Source organism: Lytechinus pictus, chromosome 10 (genome assembly GCF_037042905.1).
Source record: "Lytechinus pictus isolate F3 Inbred chromosome 10, Lp3.0, whole genome shotgun sequence".
NCBI lineage: Eukaryota > Metazoa > Echinodermata > Echinoidea > Temnopleuroida > Toxopneustidae > Lytechinus > Lytechinus pictus.
In genome coordinates, this window is record NC_087254.1 from 22,698,424 (window position 1) to 22,724,220 (window position 25,797).

General features: G+C 35.9%; 4 protein-coding genes across 9 annotated transcripts; all 4 read left to right on the forward strand.

Moving 5' to 3' along the window:
• Positions 1 to 944: 944 nt before the first annotated feature.
• On the forward strand, positions 945 to 6,923 carry LOC135155679 (uncharacterized). 4 transcript variants are annotated; one of them, XR_010294861.1, is made up of 6 exons: positions 946 to 1,208; positions 1,357 to 1,482; positions 2,351 to 2,726; positions 3,874 to 3,996; positions 5,744 to 6,339; positions 6,524 to 6,923. XR_010294861.1 is itself a non-coding variant. In XM_064105582.1 (5 exons), the coding sequence occupies exons 2-5, from the start codon at positions 1,377 to 1,379 to the stop codon at positions 6,060 to 6,062; spliced, it is 924 nt and encodes a 307-aa protein (XP_063961652.1). In that variant the 5' UTR covers positions 945 to 1,208; positions 1,357 to 1,376; the 3' UTR covers positions 6,063 to 6,923. The 4 variants fall into 4 exon arrangements, 1 of the variants encoding a protein (XP_063961652.1); XR_010294863.1 differs by having other exon boundaries at positions 1,046 to 1,208; positions 5,744 to 6,275; XR_010294862.1 differs by having other exon boundaries at positions 1,078 to 1,208; positions 5,744 to 6,327.
• Positions 6,924 to 9,682: 2,759 nt separating this feature from the next.
• On the forward strand, positions 9,683 to 14,162 carry LOC135155680 (uncharacterized). 3 transcript variants are annotated; one of them, XM_064105585.1, is made up of 5 exons: positions 9,683 to 9,813; positions 10,210 to 10,630; positions 11,269 to 11,644; positions 12,097 to 12,219; positions 12,743 to 13,320. In XM_064105585.1, exons 2-5 carry the CDS (start codon positions 10,525 to 10,527, stop codon positions 13,059 to 13,061), a joined length of 924 nt encoding a protein of 307 aa, XP_063961655.1. In that variant the 5' UTR covers positions 9,683 to 9,813; positions 10,210 to 10,524; the 3' UTR covers positions 13,062 to 13,320. The 3 variants fall into 3 exon arrangements, with proteins under 3 accessions (XP_063961655.1, XP_063961653.1, XP_063961654.1); XM_064105583.1 differs by having other exon boundaries at positions 9,690 to 9,813; positions 10,505 to 10,630; positions 12,743 to 14,162; XM_064105584.1 differs by having other exon boundaries at positions 9,693 to 9,813; positions 10,424 to 10,630; positions 12,743 to 13,332.
• Positions 14,163 to 14,493: 331 nt separating this feature from the next.
• LOC135155805 (uncharacterized protein DDB_G0290685-like) lies at positions 14,494 to 17,970 on the forward strand. The gene is made up of 3 exons (XM_064106056.1): positions 14,494 to 15,903; positions 15,994 to 16,713; positions 16,804 to 17,970. The coding sequence occupies exons 1-3, from the start codon at positions 14,494 to 14,496 to the stop codon at positions 17,968 to 17,970; spliced, it is 3,297 nt and encodes a 1,098-aa protein (XP_063962126.1).
• Positions 17,971 to 22,652: 4,682 nt separating this feature from the next.
• LOC135155806 (uncharacterized protein DDB_G0290685-like) lies at positions 22,653 to 24,880 on the forward strand. The gene is made up of 2 exons (XM_064106057.1): positions 22,653 to 22,661; positions 23,963 to 24,880. Exons 1-2 carry the CDS (start codon positions 22,653 to 22,655, stop codon positions 24,878 to 24,880), a joined length of 927 nt encoding a protein of 308 aa, XP_063962127.1.
• Positions 24,881 to 25,797: the final 917 nt, after the last annotated feature.

The window sequence follows — 25,797 nt, forward strand, 5'->3', positions numbered from 1 at the left end:
ATATATCACACTAAGTATGAATTTAATACTAAAAAAAAATTGATGGCAAAAAGAAGCTGCTGAAAACTGCTTATCTAATAAAAGAGAGCCAATGGAGTAAATTAGAAAGTCAAAAGGGGCCTAAGCTTTCGATCCTAGCAGAATCTTCGTCGGAAGCAAAAAAATTAACAAATACGCATGGATGTAATATACTGGTTGTTAAAAAGGAATCCGAAAAGTCACATTTTGGGACAGAAATATTAAATTCGATACTTCTTTTTTTTGTCAGTCTAATGCTTTTTGCATGTAAATTATAGCATTGCAGAACCACTCATCACTAAATATCATTGTTCTGAACACTATTTTGGAAAGTTCACCTTGCATAGAGAACAAATGTCAGTTCAGAAATAAGATAAATCAGAAAATGAATAAATAATAAGAATTATGAGCACTTGTTCATTGGAATGTATTTTTCTAGTTAAGAGCCTTTTTTTTAAAGAACATATTGATTATATATTTCATTAAACACACATTTCAATAAAGAGTTTTTTTATATATTTTCATTAGCCGAGCATATTCGTGTCCCGAGAAGGTTACCGACCAACTAGCTATTCTTTTAGAACATGATATGCAAACTACAGTGGTCCTTGAATCCGAATCAAAGTGTCTTTGGAACTTTGTGCTTCAAGGTCATTATAAAGGTGATAATTGCCTGCGCTTTCAAATATTTTTGTTAAAAATCTCTCTTTCCTTTCTTTTATAGGATGTAGTATCTCAAAGATTTATTCATTGTCTTGTGGAAAGTTTGAAAGTAATTCTAACAAAAACAACAGCATCAACCAACAAAAAGTGCAATTAAGCAAATATTAAACATTTATATAAAATATGACTGCTCTCCCTGTATACTTCTTGCTTTCCCGATCTCTGTACTTCTCTTATAGTATGTTGTTTTCGATGGTTTCTTCTGAGTCATTGATACACATAAGTTATTGTCAAGCAATCAGACTTAATTCTTTAATTTTGTAGATACAACTCCATGTTTAATCGCGGCTAAGCACCAAGCTTAAGATAAAGGAATTAACTCGGAGTTAAGGCACTACCTTGTACAGAAGGAGATCGAAGCATAATTTGAAACAAGTTAGTTTTTCTACCGTCTTTGCAGCGTCTGCAGTAAATACCTTTGCCTACCTCTGATAAAGCTGTGGAATAGTTCTGGTGCATGTTATAGCGTGAGTATATTGATGTAGATTTTTGAAATATATATAAATAATAAAAAATCGTCTTCAAATAAGAAATTTTTTCTTGAACATCATCATCAGCGTTATCATGCATGAATCAGCCACTATTTTAAATTTATCTCCTTTCCTTTTCCTCCAGGTAATAACATATCGAGTAAGATGGATGTCGTACCACAGTTGACCGTCCTAGTACTTATTGGATTCCTTTTAACTCTCTTCTTCAACTTTCAAGCCGGTATTGGCCCAAATTCCGACTTATCATTAGGTAAGGAGCTTTACAATAATATAAGTCAGAGGCTATGCAAGGGTGTTTTAGGAGGGACTGGGAAGAACTTAAATGGGTAGAGGCTGGATATGATATAATTTGAACATATTCAAAATCAGACAAACAGAGCATAGAAGATTTCATTACAAAATCGGACAAGGAATAACAAAGTTATTACATTTTCGAGTTTTGCATTTCTTCGGTAAAACATTTCGATCTTGATGAATATGCAATGAACGAGCTGATGATATCATCCCCCAACTTATTATTTTGCCATGTTTTTATTTTATTACATGAAATCAAAATTATTCTAACTTTGTCGTCCAAGAATGTAGACATGGAAATTTAATATTGATTTAATATGTATGATAATAATTGCTGCAACCTACTTGCTACAAGTAAGACACGTTCTGAGACATGTTAGTTCCACGACCAGATCCCTCTTTTCATTATTCTTTTTCCACATTTTCCTAAAAAAAAGATTTCTGTCAAAATTTGATTTTATTACTAGAAACCATCTCGTAGTCATCGGTTTAACATGTTGCCATCAAATTCAATATCATTTTTTTTTAAGATGACTGGTAAAGTTAATCAGGTATAGTGGGTGACGAAAAAACTACTCTCATCAAAGAGGAGGCAATACCGAGCGAGTAATCGAATTCACAACCTTATGATCATGAGTCCAATGCTCTATGCACTAGACCATACGACCCAGTGGTCTATCTAATAATGATTATTAAGCCTTTAAAAAATAAAATGTGACCCATTTTGTTCCTTTAATAAAACACCTTATTTTCTAAAGATTCTACATTCTTTATCATGTTGATGAAAGAATTTTCCCTTTTCATTATATTTTTATTACAAATAGGAATTTTTCGAAACTCGATCGGGAACCTGTCCAACTTCTACCCGACGCCCGTCACCCCGGCCGGTTACACCTTCGCAATCTGGGGTCTGATCTACTCCTGGTTTGGCGCTTGGGTGATCTATGTCATCACAACTCTCTTCAGGACCAATGATAAGGGTCCTGTATATCTTAACCCTCCTACAACCAGTCCTGAGTTTCTCATTGCAGTATGGCTGAATCTTACCCTAAATGTTACCTGGTTATTCGCATTCGACAGGACCACTTTTTACCTTAGTTTTGCAGCCCTGGCTGGCATAACAACAACGCTCTACATAGCGATCTCCATACATATAAGCAGGGTTTATGATTATCTTTTTGTTTTCAAAGAATATGGAGTGTAAGTTTCCTTTGATTATGTTTCCTCTAATCATCTTTCATTGGTTATTTTGGGGTTTTGTTAGTTTGTTTGCTTGTAGTAATTGTTTCTGTTGGGTTTAATTTTTTCTAATTATTATTACTGAGGCTTGCAATCATCACCTTGTATAGAATATTTCCACACCATACTAGTAAGAAGCGGGGAATTATGATTTTATAATCTTGTATGTCCCAGTTGGGAATGACCCCTCTCAACTCTATAAAGATTGACTAGTCAGAGTGACGGTTATGACATTGAAAATTAATAAGCACATTCGCCCTGACGGAATCTTTGTTTAAAAACAAATTGCTGATACGGCTATCACTCCAATCCTAACAAATTGTTTCAATCTAAACATGAAGCTTAGTTCGGTACCCAGGTTTTGGAGGCCTTAGCTTCCATGACTCCTCTCCACAAGAGTGGTGATCTTCAGAGCATTGAAAACCCATTTCAATTTTCAGTGCCTGAACGTAAAATGTGGTGGAGCTCCTATTTACCATGTTTACCCACAAAGCGCACAGTTATAACATTCCTGAATTTCAATATGGCTTTCTCACAATGTCCATGTAAAACAAAAGTTTTCCCTGTTTTTTCCAATTTGGCAAAAGCTTTAGCCCAGTCCAAGCAATTTTTGTAATTTTTGGGGACTGTTTCCGCCAAACATTGACAATGTTAATCATTATATATTCAACAAGTACAATGTGGAATTTGAGGCAAACAGCACGTTGGGCTTGTTTTATTTCATCTCAGATTGGTAACTCTGATAAAGAGTAAAATCGGATAGGATTAGTACGCTACTCCTGGTGTGACACAAGGCTCCATTAATAGACCAATTCTGTTTTATCATAAGCTGTTAGCCGATTAAACTAACACATTTTCCTCTCCTCCTCAATGATATAATAATAATAATGATGATGATGATGATACAGATAATGATAATTATATAGTTACACTTATATAGCGCTTATACTTTGTGTCTCTAAGCGCTTTACATTGTTATTATTATAATTCCTGTCAATAAGCCGACAGTCTTTAATTGTGAAATCTATATACCACAAATGCTCTCATTTACTGTAAATAAATGGTCATATTGTCATCTTTTTTGGGGTCTCAATTTGATTGATTTTAGATTCGATCTGTGGGCCAACCGTGTTCTCATACAGAATGGACTTGCCTTATACGCTACTTGGACGACGGTCGCAACTAAAGTACAGCTTTCTATTGTTCTGCTCTACAGGCTTGGACTAGACGAGTGAGTACACACGCACTTTTGTGAGATACTTTATCCTGTTAAAAAACATGGTCTTCTTTAATTGCAGTTTAATTAGTGAACAATACATTTGATGTTTATTTTATGTTAATAAAAATTGCATTATGATGACATTAGAATTGAAAGAAGAGGTAGGCCTATACTTTTAAAAATGCCGGAGTGTTTACTTTACTGAATTATTGACACCTTAAAAAGGTTGGTCAAATTTGTCCGACTGATTAAATTGGTCAAAATCAACCCAGTTCCTGGTACATTTTACCAACAACATTTTCTCGATTTTGACGATTTTTCTCAGTCGGGCACATATTACACTGTCAAAAAATATGGGATAAAATTTTTACCACCACGGGGGTAATCATGTGTCCAACCAATTTAGGGTAGTCCAGTATTAAGTTAAAAAAATAAGCAGCAATTACTTAAGAATTGGCAAAATTTTCATCACATTGGATAGATAAAAATGCCCAAAAGAAATGCCCAGTGTTGGTTGGACACATAATTACCCACATGGAGCACTTTTACCCAATATTTTTTTAGAGTGTAACCAAGAGAATGGTTATTCCTGCCAATCTCTTTTCGGATTGTACATAATTCAATTCATTTAAGCAAATATGAGTATTATGATCACGATAATGTTTTACATTAACTTTTTAATAAACGGTCCCTGACAGCTTTTCTTTAACATCAAATATTAGACTTTACTTTGTCACTTACCTGTGTTAGAAAAGGTACCGATATTTATAGTTAGGGGCCTATACTAGCTCGGTGCAGGTTTATCCTGAAACCTCCATTTTTCCTTTTAATTTTCAAATAAAGGATTTCAAATAAAGGATTCCGTACCAGAAAAAAATTGACAAGCAAAAAAAAAAAAAAAAAAAAGGTCTTCGATCACACAAATAAAGGATTCCGTACCAGAAAAAAAATGACAAGCAAAAAAAAAAAAAAAAAAAAAAAAAAAAAAAAAAAGGTCTTCGATCACACAAATAAAGGATTCCGTACCAGAAAAAAAATTGACAAGCAAAAAAAAAAAAAAAAAAAAAAAAAGGTCTTCAAGCTCGTCAGGGGGGCAATAAAGGTCTTCGAGCTCGTCAGGGGGGGCAAAAAAGGTTTTTCAAGCCCGTCAGGTGGGGCAAAGATACGTCTTTTGCATTGGTTGTGACTCGTCAGGTAGGTACGCTAGTGACTGTACCCTTTCTTTGCTTCAATAAATTATTATCACTCTACGCACCATTTTTCAAATCCTAAAACATAAATTGTGAATTATAAAGACTTAATTTGACATGTTTAGGGAAAGAGTGTCTTCTACAAGTGAATTCTACATTGAAATTACGAACGAGCAGAATATTTTGTACAAAGGAACAATTGAACGATCTTCATGTAGCGACGAGGATTCTACATAATGTTCTCAGTGGCGTTATGAGCCAAAAATTTGAGGGGGCTAGATATGGCGTATCGCGTAAAATTTATTTTAAAAACAAGTTGCGAGCGACTTATTACAAAATCCAATTATGTAAAAGATTTTGAAATGATATTCATAAAATAATATCATATTTCATCCTCTCTCTTTCCTGTTCTCCTTTTTTTAAATCTTGGTCAGCAAAAATTTTTTTTTTTTTGGGGGGGGGGGCAAGAGCCCCAAGCCCCCATCTGTACGCCAGTGTATGTTCTTTGAGTTATCAATAGTTCATGACATACATGGATATTAATTTTCCATTCTTTTGTGCCATTACAGGGAAACTACGACCTACATTTGTTTTGCGGTCCTCGCTGCCCAACTCATCACTTATTTCCTCCTGGACTGTTTTGTTTACGATCGATACTTTCGATATATTCTCATCGTCTACCCAGCGGCGATGTGGTCGTTGGGAGGAATCCTTGTCGCTAACGTTCGTGATCCCACCAGTCCACAGGCTGTTATCGGGTCGACACTTTTTGCCCTCGTCTTCGTCTTCTTTGTCATCAAAACCATCTTGGTCATCGTTCGCGACCCCGTATACGTCATTGCAAAACAGAGAAAGGCTGATAAAGCCGCTTACACGCAACTGGTTTAGTGTTTAGTGAAAGTGAAAAAATTGAAAAAGGATAATGATAGTATTGTTAATGCCCCATTATATAGGATAATAATAACATAATTTTTGTTAATGATATCTGCCAATGAAGTTATTACATTTTGATTTAGATTTCAGATTATCTTGAAATAATGATAATGGCTAGGTTTGATAATCACTTTCCCTGTGAATATATAGCACTTTTATGGTTTGTAAATATTATTTTAGATACCTTTCAAATAGTGTTCATTACTGTACACTGTAAAAAATATTGGGTAAAATTTTAACCAGCACGAGGGTAATTATGTGTCCAACCAATCTTGAGCAGTATTTTACCCAATTCGGGCAAGCATATTGTCCAGTAAGGTTAATAAATAAGCAGCAGTTACTTTAGAATGGGCAACATTTTCATCACACTGGATAAATAAAACTCCCCAAAGAAATGCCTAATGGTGGTTGGACACATAATTACCCTCATGGAGCATTTTACCCAATATTTTTTAGAATGTATTTCATTTACCAATGGTCTCTCACTAGTACTTTGGGATACCAAACAAATTGTTACTAATGATTGTACTTCTAAGAATTGTTTTGACGTTTGTTTCTTTCTTTTTAATATAGATATATTTTTCCTGGCATGTTCATTCATTTTATGAAGAGATCTGTGAGGCAACCTGTTTTATTATTTCATTTACGGCAATATAAATTACTGATGTATTTTGCTCCAGGAAATGATAATTTTTTACTTTATTTTGAGAATTTAGAAAAGACTAAGTTTAAAGAAAATAAATCTGGACTTCTTTATTTTATATCTGTTATCACCGGTATTTACCCTTCTTAAAATATAAATTAGTGTTTTTAAAAACAATGACAATTTTGATTATACCATTTTTTTCTTTCAGAGTTAAAATAAGATTTACGCATGAGTGACATCATCTGAGTTGATATTACATTCGAGCAACTTGGATTTAAATTTCCTTATCATATTAAATTTACATGTAGGGCATGATTTCTTAGAGTGATACGAGAAAACGACGAGATAAAGTTGGAAAGTTGACTTGAAAAAGTCAATTTTGTAATAAGAGGACAAATAGGCAAGATGAATAGGAGAGAGTGGCTTTATGAAAACTACCATCCGTATGCAAATGGTTATAGGCTATAAAATCACTTGAGATAAAAATCAATTGGAGAAGAAAATAAACAATATAGAATTCATGTGATATCAAATCAAAATTCAAATAATCATTTACCTAGGTTTATTTAAACATAACAATTATCTCTCTTTTTAAATGACAAGTTACTGTCCTTAAAAATGATCAAATTATTCAGCAGATGTCAGTACCACATGGTAAAAAGTAACCAATTGCTGTAATAAAAAGAAAAATCGCTTGTATTGATTACGTGACATTCGAGTGGAATTTATTCTTCGTCAAGAATAAAAAGCATGAAAATTAATTTCCCATTCAGGAATTCTTGCACGTTTTTTTTTCTTTTCTTCAAGTAATGTCTCTATACAGATATAGCAAATCAAGTTACAATGTGATACAATAACATTGATAGTAATTAGAAAATATATCTATGTATGCTAAACTGGTGAAAAACAAGGATGGTAATTTTTTTAATGAGAAAAATAATGAATAATGACAGTATTTTCCCCGTTATATCTATCTATTCTCGACCCATGCATAATTTAACACCTGAATACCATCATTCTGAGAGCACTATGCAGCATTACATGAGTTCACTCTCAACAACCATGATAATCATCATTCAAAAATGAAAAAAAAAAGAATATAAGAATCTCAGTATTAGTTCATTTGAATATTTTTGTTTTCTCTAAAGGCAATATCAACCCCAACAAAAGTTTATTTGGACATCAAACGAACTTAAAGTTCAAGTCCACTCAAGAAAAAATGTTGATAAGAATCAACAACAAAATCATAAACCATAATGCTGAAAAATTTCATCAAAGTCAGATGTAAAATAAAAAAGGTTTTGCTAATTTTTCCACAAAACAGTTAAATGGACAAGTGAGTGATATTCAAATGAGAAAGTCGATGATGTCCCTCACTCACTTTTTCTTTCTTTTTTATTATTTGAATCATAAAATATTTCAATTTTCATACATTTGACAATTAGGACCAACTTGACTGAACCACAAATTGTTAAACCAATGATAATTCATTATGCTCAGGGTGGAATGTTTTTTTTTTATTTCGCATGACAATAAGGAGATAATGTTTGATATAATCAAATGCAAAAGTAATAGTGAGTGGGTGATGTCATCAGTCTCCTAATTTTTCTAATGACCATAATATGAATATAACTTTTGTGAAATTAAGCGAAACTTTAAATAGTGATAAATTTTCTAATTTTACATCAAATTATGATGAAACTTTTATGGTATGCTTGTTTGATTTTTCTCTTTTTATTCAAATAAATGTTTTTTTTATTACTGCAAATGTAATTAAAATGCCGGATATAGCAATGACATCTTAAAATTTCGGGTAATTTTACAAAACAGTGACATGCAAATCATGGTCGGTATGTAAAATTAGAGAGGCGATGACGTAACACACGTGTGATATTATTTATGATAATAGTTACACTTATACATAGCGCCTCATATTACTGGTTCTAAGCGTTTTACACTGCAATTATTATTTTCCCGGTCATAGGATCCATTACTGTTCCACACATAAAATGCGCCATATCCACTCCCTGGGGAGTATCCTGACCAGGCAACCGTTTAACGATGCACACGGGTACTCATTTAACACCTGGGTGGAGAGTGATAAACGTGGATAAGTGCTTGCCCAATGAAATTTGCACCTGGTGGGATTCTAATCCTTATAAATATGAAATATAAAATATGTCAATGATTCGCTTTTGTAAGCACCATTATTAAAAATTAAATCATTCGATTACAAACTCTTTAATTTGCAAATCTAAAAAAGGGGAAATGTTAGGCATTGTCTTGATTATATTTGTGTGGTTTTTCTCTCTATATTTAAAATTACGCTGGGTGCATTTCACCTGTAAAACATCCTACTCTCAACTTGAGGGAATTCCAATTAAACTACAAGAAAAACTGTTCTTGGTGCAATGGCAATGAATTGGCACACCTTTTTATGAGCAATAAAAGTGAACTAAATTGTTTTTATCATGATAATCAGTAATGTATGGTCCTTGAAGCAAAACGATAAATGTTTGAATGTTTGGAATATTTATATATTAATTTAAGGTGATTTAACGTCAAGAATCATTAATTCACTATTTTGTTCTCCACAATTTTTATATGCAATATTTAATAAGTTCATCTTGACCCCTATGGAAGGGGAAATTAATAAAAAGAGTGTATGAAACAAAACAAAAATAACGACAATGTGATAGCAAAATAGTACTATTATAGTCAGACCTCATCTTCGATTCCAATTTATATATGACCCCATCGAAATAAAAGTACTTGGAATTAGACGGGTTACTCTGTGTCACTGCATTAAAAGCATGGATTGTTTTAAAGTAATTAATCTTAATTCTGTCTTTGTATTCAACAGTATTTTTATCTTAAACACCCAGCTTAATTAGATAAAAGAATTAACCCAAAGTTAATCTTCAAACTCAGACGATATTACCTTTTACAGTATTAGAGCGCGGCGAAACAAATTAGTTTTCCTCCGATCTTTTGTAGCGTTTGTGGTAACCTGTGCCTATACCTGACAACGTTGTGGGGTAGTTCTGGTGCATATTTGGCGTGAGTAATCATTATTGTTTTTCTAATCTGAAAATTCATCTTCAAACGGGTTATATTTCTTGAACTACATCATCACTGATCATTTAACCAGTCACCATTTTTCACCTGACAAAGCCTATTTTGAAATAAGTTACCTTGCAATGCAGACTAGTAGCTCACTAATTTAGGCAGTACCGACACATACCGACACACGTACGGATATTTATCATTTATATTTTTGGATTTTTGGATGATCGATTTTCCTTTTCCTCTTTTTTCACCCTTCTCCTGATGAAAACCTTTCCATTATCCTCCTCTTCCTACTCATCTTCCCCTCATCACATCCCTCCTTCTCTCTATTTTCTTCCCCAACTTCTTTTGCCAACCAATCTCATATTCTTTCCACATTTCTCACAGTCGAAACCTTTTTTCCTCAATTCCCCTTTGTTATCCTCCCTTTCATACCTTCACCATTTATCTTTCACATTTCCTTCTCCGCAATCTTCTCCATCTCCTTTTTATAATTTTGCTACCAATCCCTCTTTCTCCTCACTTATTCGATTAAATCTTTTTCACTTAACATACCTCTATTTTTCTACCTTTCTTTCCATATTATTTTCTCCTTATCCAGACCTTTCTCCTCAACCTTCCCTCCTCCTTTCCATTCCCTCATCCTCTCCACCCCCTTCTCATTCGATTCCCCTTCCTCCAGGTTTTAACATATCGAGTAAGATGGATGTGGTGCCTCCGTTGACCCTCCTAGTAACTACTGCATTCATCTTAAGTATCTTCTTCACCTTTCAAGCTGGTGTTGGTCCAGATTCCGAGTATTCATTAGGTAATCAACTATACAACCAAAGAGTCGTGTGTTGCGCCAGTGTATTTATTCATGTATTTATCATCTATTCATTCATTCATTCATTTGGGGGCCAAGACGCCCTCATTGTTATGTCACTTGGTCTCACTGAAAATGATTGTGGGTATATGATAGTTCCACGACCAAACCTCTCGAGTTCATGATCTTTTTTCTATCCACCTCTTTTTCTTCCTCTTTGATTTTATCATTTTAAACTTAAACTTTACCATGCCATGTTTCTTCGGTGTCATTTTGATATAGATTTTTCCTTGATGACTTTCAAAAGATCGAGACAACCAGAGGAAAAATTGAAATAAGTCGTGTCCAAGGAATGTAGAAAAATGTTAAAGTTTAGTATTGTATTCACACAAATTTTGACATTATTATGTTGTCGTAAGACTTGCGACATTTATGTATTAAATTATTCATGCCTCAATCATGTCAATCGAAAGTGGCTGTTCCCATTTAAAATGTATTATTATGTTTATATCTACCTTTTTTATTTTTATGATTTATAAGTTGAATCAGAAATATATAAAGCCATTTATATCTTGCGATGTGGCATATGTTAAAATTTACAGTGAAATTATTGGTCTTGTCATGTAAATTTATGATCACAGGATTTTTTCGAAACTCAATTTTCAACCTCTCTAACAACGTCCCGACTCCCATAACTCCGGCCGGTTACACCTTCTCAATCTGGGGTCTGATATACCCCTGGTTTGGTGCTTGGTTGATCTACGTCATCACAACTCTCTTCAGGACCAATGATAAGGGTCCTGTATATCTTAACCCTCCTACAACCAGTCCCGAGTTTCTCATTGCAGTATGGCTGAATCTTACACTCAGTGTGACATGGTTATTTGCCATCGATAGAAGGGCCTTTTTTCTGGGCTTAGCGACCTTGTCTGGAATGGCAACGACGCTCTACGTAGCAATATCCATAGCAACGACCAGGGTTTATCAATATCTCTTTGTCTTCAAGGAATATGGAATGTAAGAGTTCTTTGTTTTTACTCCTGCCGTTGCCACATAATCTTTATTGTCATTTGGATTTGTTTATTTTTGTAACAATAACAACAACAATGATAATTAAAATTAATAATAATAATATTGATGATGATAATGATGATGGTGATGATATTGTTATTATTATCAGTATCATTAATATTATAATTATGTACGTTATCATAATCATTTTCAGAATCATCATTATCATAATTATCATCCGTTAAAAATCATGGTTGCCAGTCAGCACTGGGCCTGAAACTTGGCAAAATATATCAGACCCTCATTAGTTCTGGGAAATGTAAATCTTGAGAAAGACTGACATTTGATGTTCTAGGGTCTGAAATAGGGCCCCAAAAATAAGACTGGCATGTTATGGTCAATATTTTCAATGACGATGGAGCATGGTCTCATTATCTTTTTTCTGTGATTCATTCCAGATTCGATTTGTGGGCCAACCGTATTTTGATACAGAATGGACTTGCTATATATGCTACTTATATTACAGAAGCAACAAGAGTCCAGTTCGCCATTATTCTAATATATACGTTTGGAATAGACGAGTAAGTAGAATGTACATGGAGTATTTAACAATATTAAAGAAGGAGTAACCATGGTGACATAAAACAATTGAATGATATTCATGTAGGGATAAGGCATGGCCCTGGGAACGATTTTATTTGTGGGGGTGCCGATGTAAACTTGAAAAGAAAAAAAAAGTTTTCACTACAAAATGGAAGTCAAATTAGCCCCGAGAAAAATCTGAAAGGCAAAAAAAAAGGAGGGGGTTACTACAACATTAAGGTGAACTTGGTCTCCAACAAATATGAAAAGCAAAAAAAAAAAAAAAAGAGGGTTTCACTACAAAATGAGGGTCATTTTGGTAATCTTTTTCATTTCTTAAACATGTTCCAGAATACCGGGGGACCTGCCTATGGAGGAATATACACCGCACCCCAAAGGAAAATTTTAGCACCCCCGCTTCCCAGGGCCATGGGATAAGGCTACCACATAATATTTTTCAAGTCATTTTTTACATTGCTAAATGCTCGTTTTATGAATATATTTTTGGTGTGTTTATTATAGGGACACTACAACCTACATTTGTTATGCGGTCCTCGCTACCCAACTTATCACTTATTTCTTCCTGGACTGTTTCGTTTACGATCGATACTTCCGATACATTCTTATCGTCTACCCGACAGTTATGTGGAATTTGGGCGGAATCCTTGTCGCTAACGTTCGTGATCCAACCAGTCCTCAAGCGGTCATCGGATCGACACTCTTTGCACTCGTCTTCGTCTTTTTCGTCATCAAAACCATCTTGGTTATCATTCGCGACCCCGTATACGTCATCGCTAAACAGAGAAAGGCTGATAAGGCCGCTTACACGCAACTCACTTAGTTATAACATGTTTCGTGATCTGAAGATATTATTTTAGATACTAACAGAGCTTAATTGCTCTAAACTCCGACATAGTAAAAATAATTAAATAATGCTCTGAGTAATGATATAATCTATAATATTTTGCCTTTTCATGTCTGTGTCTTTTTTAATCAATGGCATTACACATAATATTAATTTTTTGTCGGGATTATAATTTCGTAATTCATTTGGTCAATTTAGAGAACACTAAGTTTAAAAAAAAAAGGAAATTATTTTTATTCACGTAGTGTATATTATTCGTTGTCTTTTGTGTTGTTTTTGTTGATTGTGGTGGTGGTGATGATAATGATGATGATAATGATTATCATGCGACAGCGATGATGATGAGGAGGAGAAGGAGGCGGGGAATGATGAGGATTAGAGTAATGGTAATGATGGTGGCAACGATGTTAATGTCTTTTCTACTGCTGTTGATGACGATGATTTTGTAGTTGATCATGATGATGGTGATGGTGATGATGGTGATGATGATGATGATGATGATAGTGATGATGACTATTTTGATATTTTCCTGCCGTTGATGATACCAACAATATTGTTCTTGTTGATGATGATGATAATGACGACGACGATGATTAGTCTGTAAGCACAGACTTTTTTCTCACAATTCACATAGTTTACAATGCAGAGTCTGATGTAGTGAGACTAGATTCATTATGTATTGTGGCTGCATCTACCAAATTACAGACAGAGTCTGGAACGTAGTTTTACCTGTAGGAAGGTATAATTTTTTTAAGAGTCAAATTTTGATCTGTGCTTGCAGACAACATGATGGTGGTGATTATGGTGATGATGATGATGACGACGACGATGGTGATGATCCTGCATGTAGATCTAACATCTTTGTTTTATCTGTCAAGAAGAAATAGCACAGCCCATAAACAAATAAATATTCAATGCATCAGTGCGGTAAGATAATAATTGTTTTTAATACATTTTTCTATGCATATTTTACACCAGTTTTCTTTCAGCAAAATGAGGAAATAAAGAATACATATGTTTTGTCAGATAAAATTTATCAATAACACATATAAATACAACAGTGGTGGTCAAGTTAAATTGCCGTGTTGATTGTCAATATTTTGAAATCAAGTTTGGATTAGGTGTGTTGATATATGCCGAAGACCATGCTAGATCCATATAGAATAATCCCATCTAGTAATGAGATAAATTACTAATTCTCAAACCAAACAGAAAACCTGCAGATGAACTATTCAACATGGTAGGAGCAAACCGTTTGCAAATTGTAAACTTGGTAGTAATTATGCCATATAGTTATTTTTCGAGGGTAACGGGTTGGATTACGAGGTTGATATGTAGGGTTATTTAACAAAAAGAGTGACAAAATGGAAAACGAGAATAGTAAGAAGAGCGCCAAGTTGATGAAGACATGGATAACAACAAGGGCAACAAGAAGAATGACAAGGGTGATTATGAGAGTAATACGAAGGGAAACAACGAGGGGGACGAAGATGAATATGTGGGTAGTAAGAAAGGCAACAGCGAGGGTGACGAAGATGATTATGAGGTTTATAAGACGGCAAACAACAAGGGTGACGAAGACGATTATGAAGGTAACAAGAAGGTCAACAATGAGGGTGACGAAGATGATTATGTGGGTAATAAGGAAGACAACAATAAGGGTGACGAAGATGATTATGAGGGTGATAAGAAGGACAACAATGAGGGTGACGAAGATGATTATGAGGGTAATAAGAAGGACAACATTGAGGGTGACGAAGATAATTATGAGGGTCATAAGAAGGTCAACAATGAGGGTGACGAAGATGATTATGAGGGTAATAAGGAGGACAACAATGAGGGTGACGAAGATGATTATGAGGGTAACAAGGAGGTCAACAATGAGGGTGACGAAGATGATTATGAGGGTAATAAGAAGGACAACAATGAGGGTGACGAAGATGATTATGAGGGTAACAAGAAGGTCAACAATGAGGGCGACCAAAATGATTATGAGGGTTATAAGACGGGAAGCAACAAGGGTGACGAAGATAATTATGAGGGTATTAAGACGGCAAACAACAAGGGTGACGAAGATTATTATGAGGGTAACAAGAAGGTCAACAATGAGGGTATCGAAGATGAATATGTGGGTTGTAAGAAAGGCAACAGCGAGGGTGACGAAGATGATTATGAGGTTTATAAGACGGCAAACAACAAGGGTGACGAAGACGATTATGAAGGTAACAATAAGGTCAACAATGAGGGTGACGAAGATGATTATGTGGGTAATAAGGAATACAACAATAAGGGTGACGAAGATGATTATGAGGGTAATAAGAAGGACAACAATGAGGGTGACGAAGATGATTATGAGGCTAATAAGAAGGACAACATTGAGGGTGACGAAGATAATTATGAGGGTAATAAGAAGGTCAACAATGAGGGTGACGAAGATGATTATGAGGGTAATAAGAAGGACAACAATGAGGGTGACGAAGATGATTATGAGCGTAATAAGGAGGACAACAATAAGTGTGACGAAGATGATTATGAGGGTAATAAGGAGGACAATAATGAGGGTGACGAAGATGATTATAAGGGTAGTAAGAAAGACAACAATGAGGGTGACGAAAATGATTATGAGGGTTATAAGACGGGAAACAACAAGGGTGACGAAGATAATTATGAGGGTATTAAGACGGCAAACAACAAGGGTGACGAAGATGATTATGAGGGTAACAAGAAGGTCAACAATGAGGGTGACGAAGATGAATATGTGGGTAGTAAGAAAGGCAACAGCGAGGGTGACGAAGATCATTATGAGGGTATTAAGACGGCAAACAACAAGGGTGACGAAGACGATTATTAAGGTAACAAGAAGGTCAACAATGAGGGTGACGAAGATGATTGTGAGGGTAATAAGTAGGTCAACAATAAGAGTGACGAAGATGATTATGAGGGTAATAAGAAGGACAACAATGAGGGTGACGGAGATGATTATGAGGATAATAAGACGGCAAACAACAAGGGTGACGAAGATGATTATGAGGGTAATAAGAAGGTCGACAATGAGAGTGACGAAGATTATTATGAGGGTAGTAAGAAAGACAACAATGAGGGTGACGAAGATGATTATGAGGGTTATAAGAAGGACAACAATGAGGGTGACAAAGATGATTATGAGGGTTATAAGAAGGACAACAATGAGAGTGACAAAGATGATCATGAGGGTTATAAGAAGGACAACAATCAGGGTGACAAAGATGATTATGAGGGTTATAAGAAGGACAACAATGAGGGTGACAAAGATGATCATGAGGGTTATAAGAAGGACAACAATGAGGGTGACAAAGATGATTATGAGGGTTATAAGAAGGACAACAATGAGGGTGACAAAGATGATTATGAGGGTTATAAGAAGGACAACAATGAGGGTGACAAAGATGATTATGAGGGTAGTAAGAAAGACAACAATGAGGGTGACAAAGATGATCATGAGGGTTATAAGAAGGACAACAATGAGGGTGACAAAGATGATAATGAGGGTTATAAGAAGGTCGACAATGAAAGTGACGAAGATGATTATGAGGGTAATAAGAAGGACACCAATAAGGGTGACGAAGATGATTATGAGGGTATTAAGACGGCAAACAACAAGGGTGACGAAGACGATTATTAAGGTAACAAGAAGGTCAACAATGAGGGTGACGAAGATGATTGTGAGGGTAATAAGTAGGTCAACAATAAGAGTGACGAAGATGATTATGAGGGTAATAAGAAGGACAACAATGAGGGTGACGGAGATGATTATGAGGATAATAAGACGGCAAACAACAAGGGTGACGAAGATGATTATGAGGGTAATAAGAAGGTCGACAATGAGAGTGACGAAGATTATTATGAGGGTAGTAAGAAAGACAACAATGAGGGTGACGAAGATGATTATGAGGGTTATAAGAAGGACAACAATGAGGGTGACAAAGATGATTATGAGGGTTATAAGAAGGACAACAATGAGAGTGACAAAGATGATCATGAGGGTTATAAGAAGGACAACAATCAGGGTGACAAAGATGATTATGAGGGTTATAAGAAGGACAACAATGAGGGTGACAAAGATGATCATGAGGGTTATAAGAAGGACAACAATGAGGGTGACAAAGATGATTATGAGGGTTATAAGAAGGACAACAATGAGGGTGACAAAGATGATTATGAGGGTTATAAGAAGGACAACAATGAGGGTGACAAAGATGATTATGAGGGTAGTAAGAAAGACAACAATGAGGGTGACAAAGATGATCATGAGGGTTATAAGAAGGACAACAATGAGGGTGACAAAGATGATAATGAGGGTTATAAGAAGGTCGACAATGAAAGTGACGAAGATGATTATGAGGGTAATAAGAAGGACACCAATAAGGGTGACGAAGATGATTATGAGGGTTATAAGAAGGACAACAATGAGGGTGACGAAGATGATTATGAGGGTAATAAGAAGGTCGACAATGAGGGTGACGAAGATGATTATGAGGGTAACAAGAAAGACAACAATGAAGGTGACGAAGATGATTATGAGGGTTATAAGAAAGACAACAATAAGGGTGACAAAGATGATTATGAGGGTTATAAGAAGGACAACAATGAGGGTGACAAAGATGATCATGAGGGTTATAAGAAGGACAACAATCAGGGTGACAAAGATGATTATGAGGGTTATAAGAAAGACAACAATGAGGGTGACAAAGATGATCATGAGGGTTATAAGAAGGACAACAATGAGGGTGACAAAAATGATCATGAGGGTTATAAGAAGGTCGACAATGAGAGTGACGAAGATGATTATGAGGGTAATAAGAAGGACACCAATAAGGGTGACGAAGATGATTATGTTATTCCCTAATTCGACTCTCAATCGTGAATAAATTATTTTCAGTCACGCCTCACTATCCTTAAGCACAACCAGTGCAACAACATCAACACCTGAAATAGAAAACATTTATATATACTTTACAAAAAACATACCTGTTTCGAGGGGAGCACCAAGCTTCGACGGCAAGACAGCACGAACGGTACTTACTGACGAATGTACTTGCTCACTCTGAGGCCTCCCACTGAGTTCAGATCTCGTAGAACTCATCAATGTACTGTATATGCTGTAAGGCCTATCCATCCATCAGAATTCTCTTTGCTCTATCTTCTTGCATCCAGTCAATCGTCCACATATCCATCCCGAATAAGACGTCCGTACTGTGCAGTGTCGAACTCGGTCAGTGAATTCCGAATCGTTTAGGAATTCAGACACTCCTCACGCAAGCATTGTTATGCTAATCGGATACTTCTGCTAAGAAAAGAAAATGTATTTATTCCCTAATTCGACTCTCAATCGTGAATAAATTATTTTCAGTCACGCCTCACTATCCTTAAGCACAACCAGTGCAACAACATCAACACCTGAAATAGAAAACATTTATATATACTTTACAAAAAACATACCTGTTTCGAGGGGAGCACCAAGCTTCGACGGCAAGACAAGCTAAACATATAGCTCCCCCTCTCAGTCAATCAAAGAACGGGTAAACAAGAAAATTAGTTACACAACGCAATCATTTCAATTTAACCAACTTTAAAGTATAATGAGAATAATACATGTCTCATTCAACAATCTCATCGTACACCTACAATCCATCTTTAACAAAGTTATACGTATAATCATACTGAGGCTAATTTACCCGGTATAAAAATAATTCTAAAGCCCCAAAGTCATAGAAACTGAAAGACAATCCGTCATATTGTCTTTCATATATCCATCCTTAGCAGTCTCCGACCTCCACCTACCATGTTTCTTAAACAACCTGTCTGGAACACCAAAGTTCGCTGCTGCTGTGGCTCCGCCCCTTCGGAGGCTATGCATGCCAAAACTCTTTGGATTCAACCCTACTTTCACCAACGCCTCTCTCAATAATTATAAACATCTAGTATAAGACAACTGTCCACGTCTTAACTTGTAACTATTACTGGATTTACAGTAATTTAGAGGCCTAAAATGAAATTCTTCATCAGAGGCATCGTTAAGCCCCGCTGCAATCAAATATTTCCTCAAAGCTAATACTGGGCAGGTGGGGGAATCTGTATATAGCACCTATAGAAACCCATGCTCCTTGCCCGTAAATATCGGTTTTACTTTTCATGATGAAAATATTCACATGAGACAAAATACAAGTCTAAATCACATCTATGAATATGTATCATTTCATCAAATCGTAGAAAGCCTGCGTATGAAATCAAAATCATAGCACATAATCGAATATCTAATAGACTCGTTGAAGATCCATACTTCTCAACAACTGCTTTCAAAATGTCTGGGGTTATAACTTCTTTCTTAACGATCGGTTTGTTTAGTAATTTATTTAAACCTTGTAAAACAATATGTATGAACTTGCGATCACAGGGATTAACATTCATCCTTGACTTGCAGTCAAAATGCCACTTAATGGCGTAAAAAAGCCGACTCTATCCTCGAATAAGGAGCTTCTCTTTGATACAAATGAATAAGATAGCGACTAATATCTTCTGGTTCTGCTGTGTCAGAATTTACCTTATTTTGCTTACACCAATCTCTCCAGATATTCAACGCTCTGTTGTATTTACTCATAGTGTATCAGCTCTCGAAGCTGTCAAGACCTTGTTCAAAGTTATATCATATCCTTCATGAAGAGAATTTCTGGATTTAAGAAAAATTAAAGAAAACTTAAGCTTGTATATATATTTATCTCAATACAATATATTCAATTTGTGATAAATTCTAAAGTTCAGTCATTCTTATCAAATTCTCAAAATTTAATCACTTCTAATACGTTTTACAGCCATGACAGCAAAATTAAATATTAGCTATGCAGCTATCCTCAAACCAGATGGTTTTATATTTTCACTAAAATTTCAGTATGAAATTCATTAGATCACAATTCCATATCAGAATTCGTTCCAATCGTCTTGAAGGCTTAGCAAAACAATAGCTTTGGGATTCATTTCCTTTGCGAAAATATTTATTTTGCCTTAAAAACACTCGCAAAAAACTTTCTGAAACATTTTATTCTCAAGAATTATGTAATTTTGAGACTTTGAATGTTTTCAATCATCACCAATTTCTTCATTCTGAGCTCCGCTGCCAGTAAATTATAACTAATTTGAGAATGAAATCTCATATCAATTCCTTATCAACCTTTACGATGGTTATCCTTTTACATAATCACAACATTCTCCAATTTCCATCACCACTTCTTTGCTCTGCAGCATAAGTGGATCCTAGCTATGCAGCTATCTGCCATGCGGCCGTGTAAAAATTACATGTTGCATTCCAACAGTATAATTTTGAATTAACCTCCATCAAATGGATTTATTACATACCAACATTCATGTCAGCCATCTCTCACAAACCGTTAAGGCGTAGACATAAGACCGGGCTTTGGAATTTCTTTGTCCCAAAAATGGATTTTTTTTTTTGTTTTGTTTATTTCTGCCTTGAACGAAAATTCCTTGAGGATTATCAATTTTGAAGTATTCAGAGATTAAGGAACGAAAATCACTTTGTTCAGAGAAAAGAATCGGCCAGAAGGGTGCAGACGGCCAGAAGGGAACAACCAAAGTCCCCCTAGCAGAACGAACCTTCAGATGCTTAAGTACTTGTCCTATACATTCGATAGGTGGAACCAACCAATTATTCTCGCCCGACCAATCACATGAGAAGGAATCAACATGACCTGTTAGGGGACACCAATATTTAGAATTGAACTTCTTAATTTTGAAATTAAAATCGTCCGCAAATCTTTCCACAGTGTGAGGGCCCCAGATTTTGTCCAAAAATCCGAAAAATTCATCTGACACACCCCAATCATCAAAATCTATGATGCGACTTAGTGCATCTGCAAAACGGTTCTCCTCTCTGGGAACCCAATGAACGTGAAGACTAATGTGGTTTCTTTTACACAAATCAAAGATGTGTAAACTCATCTCATGCGATTCTGCAATCATATTTCCTTTATTTACAATCGATTCTACTCCTTTATTATCACAGAAGACCTTGACAGTTTTATGTCTCAAGTGAGATGCAAATGTTCGAAGTGCCATAGTTACTGACTTGAGTTCTCTCCAAGTGGAGCTTTTAACCATTTCAAACTCAATCCAATCTCATCCCATTTCATGCCTGCGCACTCAGAAACCCAGACCCCGCAGCCTGATGGACTTGCATCAGAATAGATGAAAGTCTGTGGAACTGAATAAGCAGAAATAATGTTTACGTTAAGAATATGCACATTCTTCTCCAGAAGAAGAACACGAATATTAAATCATCACTATTGATCACATTATGTCCTATCCCAATGTACCCTCCGGATGATTTCGTGATGCATAAATCTGGTTTTAAAATGAGTAACTTTGCCAAACACTGGATACAATGTATCTTTCCAACTATAACTACGATCTTTCGTGCTGAAACCTCGGGCAATTCTGCTTGAAATGAATCTAAACATAACTCAAGATCCTTCATCCTTCTTTCAGTAATCTTTATATAAGCTACTCTGCTTTCCCGTGGTAATCCTAACCAATCCAAACACTGGACAGGAGTCCATTGAGATATTTCTCAACATCTGGTATCAAACCTGCTTCAAGTATGTCATTTTTCACCGTCTTGACCATAGTATCATATGAATCAAAGGAAGCAGCACGACCCAATCATCTATATACAAAGCAATGAAAATACCATTTCTACGCCAATGATTAACAATAGGCTTGAATCATGTAATGAAAACAAAGGTAGCTGTTGCCAACCCAATGGCAAAACCTAAAAAGAGAAAAACCTTGTACCACTACCAAAATCCCAACTAAATCCTACAATTGTCCATGCACTTGAAAAATGTAATAATGATGATAACCTTGCTTAAGTTCAAAGGAAAGCATAAAATCTCCCTTTTTTAAATAAGACATGACTACATTCCATAATAGTGTTCTTCCACAAGTGTTAGTTGACATAACGTAAACCAAGAATCAGTCTCTTTTTATATCTGAACTCTGAATTGAATCTGAAAGGGGGTTAACATCATGGGGCGCAGTGGTGGATTCAACAACCAAACCATTTTTAATAATAATTCGTTAATGGCTTCAGAAACGAAATCGGGATCGATGTCAATGCTGACTTATCATCTTATTATAAGGTACACTTGTAACCGTGTTCAGTGACATCTACAGCAATTTGAGATGCATCAGTTGATTTCCAAATTGTAAGGAAGCATTCAGTCTACCTTTAACCAAAGGTTCTGAATTTCATTGATCATACTCATAATTTATCAAATAAAATTCTTCCTCCTACCCTGCACATCTTGTCAAATCAACAATAAGTTAACGTTACTCGATGTTTCCCAACCGAAACAATGCTCTGTTTCTGTATTTCTTAATTTAGAAGGGCCCGCTGACGGACCAGGAGTAGTCAATATATTCCAGATTGTTTGATCTGTGTCATATCTATGTCTAGGTTCATTAGTTAAAGGTGGAATTTAACCAAAATAACACATCTTTTCTTAACATATAATTATGGACTGGGTAGGATCAAGATAGATTGCTTTGCTACGCGCTTCTGATCATTCTACTCTTTAGTTTTCAAATACCACACTTCGTCAAATACAGAACAAAACTGACATTTACCTTGCTCATTTGACCATGATCAATGGATCCTTTAACTCTGTTGAGCATTGTTATCTCTGAAGGATGAATCTTGCTTCCTGATACCTGGGCAACTTCTCCACTGCCCGTGTCTACCACAGGCAAAACATTCGTCGGTGGTCTGAAGCCACTTGCATACCCGCGCCAACTATTTTGTACATATAAGTTGGCAACACTGCCAAGCGAATATCGATTTCTTGAGAACCTTGAAAATTTTCAACATTCTTGCCCAATATAACCCTTGTTTGTTGAACGAAATACCTTACGCTTTCTATTTACACAAGCCTGAGCTTGCCTCATTCTTTTCTCCCTCATCAGAGTCGCATGTTATTAATTAAAACACTCAAGTATTCATCCACTGCGGACCAACCTAAAATATAAAAATTATCTCTTTATATTTATTTGATTAATCTCCCATAATTAAGTCATATAAAGTAATTCCGCTGAAAAACGAACAGCTTCCATTAACAACATTAGGCCATATCTATTATGTACAACCGTTCATAAATTTCAAAAGCAATAGCCTAGTTTGGAATTTTCATTCATCTTTATCTCACTAACCTGCTTCAGATTCATCTGCTTTTCTGATATGTTTCTTCCTTTTTGTTATATCTGCAATACCTTCCTTCAGCAAAGCAAGGGCTAGCCGCGCCCGCTGCTTACCTTACTCTAATAAGGCCAATTTCTTATCCAACTCCTCCTGGCGTCTAGAATTATATTCATATTGTACCTTATTACCTTTCGAAAGACATCTCCGACGCCCTTTTTTAGTTGTAGAAGCTCCGCTGACCCGGGCAATGTATCAAGAATCAACATAATCAAACAGCCAGCCCAATCTTTAAACGAGCCAATGCTTCCTTTGTAGCATTGCTTACAAGAAGGCGAAGGGACTCCAGATTATTGAGTAGAATTTTCTGAAACTGCCTTTAATTTGTGGCCTAACCCGAGGTTAATTTCTTGATTCGCCATTATTTTATATTTAACATCGAATCCAAACGTAGATCTATTACGATAAGGCCTATAGAGTTTAACACGTGGAAGAAGCGTTGATAAAAAGACGTCCGTACTGTGCTGTGTCGAACTCGGTCAGTGAATTCCGAATCGTTTAGGAATTCAGACACTCCTCACGCAAGCATTGTTATGCTAATCGGATACTTCTGCTAAGAAAAGAAAATGTATAGGGTTATAAGAAGGACAACAATGAGGGTGACGAAGATGATTATGAGGGTAATAGGAAGGTCGACAATGAGGGTGACGAAGATGATTATGAGGGTAACAAGAAAGACAACAATGAAGGTGACGAAGATGATTATGAGGGTTATAAGAAAGACAACAATAAGGGTGACAAAGATGATTATGAGGGTTATAAGAAGGACAACAATGAGGGTGACAAAGATGATTATGAGGGTAACAAGAAGGACAACAATGAAGGTGACGAAGATGATTATGAGGATAACAAGAAGAACAACAATGAAGGTGACGAAGATGATTATGAGGGTTATAAGAAAGACAACCATAAGGGTGACGAAGATGATTATGAGGGTAATAAGAAGGACAACAACGAGGGTGACGAAGATGATTATGAGGGTAACAAAAAGGACAACAACGAGGGTGACGAAGATGATTATGAGGGTAATAGGAAGGACAACAACGAGGGTGACGAAGATAATTATGAGGGTTATAAGAAGGACAACAACGAGGGTGACGAAGATGATTATGAGGGTAATAAGACGGGTAACAATAAGGGTGCTGAAGATGATCATAAACGGGGAGGCAAGGAGGTGAAAACAAGAGATAATAAGGGAGAGCGCAAGAAAGGACGACGACGAGTTTATGGATCTTGTTCGTCACAACTTTGTTGTCTTCTTATCTGCTTTGTTATTCACTCTGTCAACCTCATATTCTACCTGTTTATTATCCTTATTATCTTCTTTGTCATCCGTTTTATCTTTCTCCTTATCCCCCTCGCTACCCACTTCGCTGACGTCCTTGTCATCATCTTTGTATTTTCTCCCTGTCATACACCTCTCCCCCTTCCTGCATTCATCACATTCTGTTCGCAAACCTGCTTATCATCGTCATCAATGTTTTCATGGTGATTGGACTCGCCACCCTCATTTTCTAATGAAAATATTTCTTTCCCATTCATCTCGTGGGGCCAATCTTATGAAGTAGGACAGGACCCAGGCCAATTTCTGCGTAAATGTCATTCTTCTAGCCATCCTTCTTCTTGACATTTCCTCGATTCCCTCCTTATCACACTCATTATCCAGCTCGTCACCCTCCTTGGCTCCTTCCTTATAATTCTTGTTTTCCTCTTCATATCATCTCCTTCCTTTATTCCTATCTATTATCCCTTTTATTCAATTCGATATCCTCCATGTCTCCTTCCTTATCAATATCGTTGAAAATTAGTACGGGGGCAAAATGGCGTAAAGTTGCCAGAAGCGAAGTGAGCGAGGAAAATGTGACGTTTTTAAAATGAAATTGAATTTTGTGAGAGAAATAATACCCCAAAACTAACTTCACATTTTACCCTTTCCCTTTAATTTCCTCTACTTTCCTTCTTCTTTGTGTCCGTTCTATTTTTTAGGGGACATCCAAGTGCCCCATTTGTACGCCAGTGATATGTGTAAGCATTTTCTTTCCAACATTATAGGCGAATATTTAATTCCAATTGTACTATCATACTGTCACGGGATTCGGTTCGCAAAGGCTTTTGCAATGACATGACTGGACGTGGGTCTGTACTAGAGGAGGTGATACATGGATGGGGTGATCCCCTTTGTTTTCCAAGTTGTAGGGGTAAAGAAAATAAGAAATAGAAGAAAGAATAAGAAGGGTATCAAACACAAAGATTTTGGTCATATAACCACGATAAATCAGTAGTACCCTTGTTATTCAATTGAGAATAATGACGTCAGCCGTGCTTAAATGAATACGTAAATTTCAAAATGCTTCAATAAATATTCAGTTTGTATTATGCATACATTTACTTGGTCCGTTGGTATACGTT

Excerpts from the sequence above, each read along its gene's own strand:
- LOC135155680 (XM_064105585.1), top strand. The coding sequence starts at position 10,525 with ATGGATGTGGTGCCTCCGTTGACCCTCCTAGTAACTACTGCATTCATC. Across the intron at positions 11,645-12,096 it reads GTCTTCAAGGAATATGGAAT|ATTCGATTTGTGGGCCAACC; the intron begins GTAAGAGTTCTT and ends GATTCATTCCAG. Across the intron at positions 12,220-12,742 it reads TATACGTTTGGAATAGACGA|GGACACTACAACCTACATTT; the intron begins GTAAGTAGAATG and ends TGTTTATTATAG.
- LOC135155679 (XM_064105582.1), top strand. The coding sequence starts at position 1,377 with ATGGATGTCGTACCACAGTTGACCGTCCTAGTACTTATTGGATTCCTT. Across the intron at positions 2,727-3,873 it reads GTTTTCAAAGAATATGGAGT|ATTCGATCTGTGGGCCAACC; the intron begins GTAAGTTTCCTT and ends GATTGATTTTAG. Across the intron at positions 3,997-5,743 it reads TACAGGCTTGGACTAGACGA|GGAAACTACGACCTACATTT; the intron begins GTGAGTACACAC and ends GTGCCATTACAG.
- LOC135155805 (XM_064106056.1), top strand. The coding sequence starts at position 14,494 with ATGGATAACAACAAGGGCAACAAGAAGAATGACAAGGGTGATTATGAG. Across the intron at positions 15,904-15,993 it reads ATTATGAGGGTATTAAGACG|GTCAACAATAAGAGTGACGA; the intron begins GCAAACAACAAG and ends GGTAATAAGTAG. Across the intron at positions 16,714-16,803 it reads ATTATGAGGGTATTAAGACG|GTCAACAATAAGAGTGACGA; the intron begins GCAAACAACAAG and ends GGTAATAAGTAG.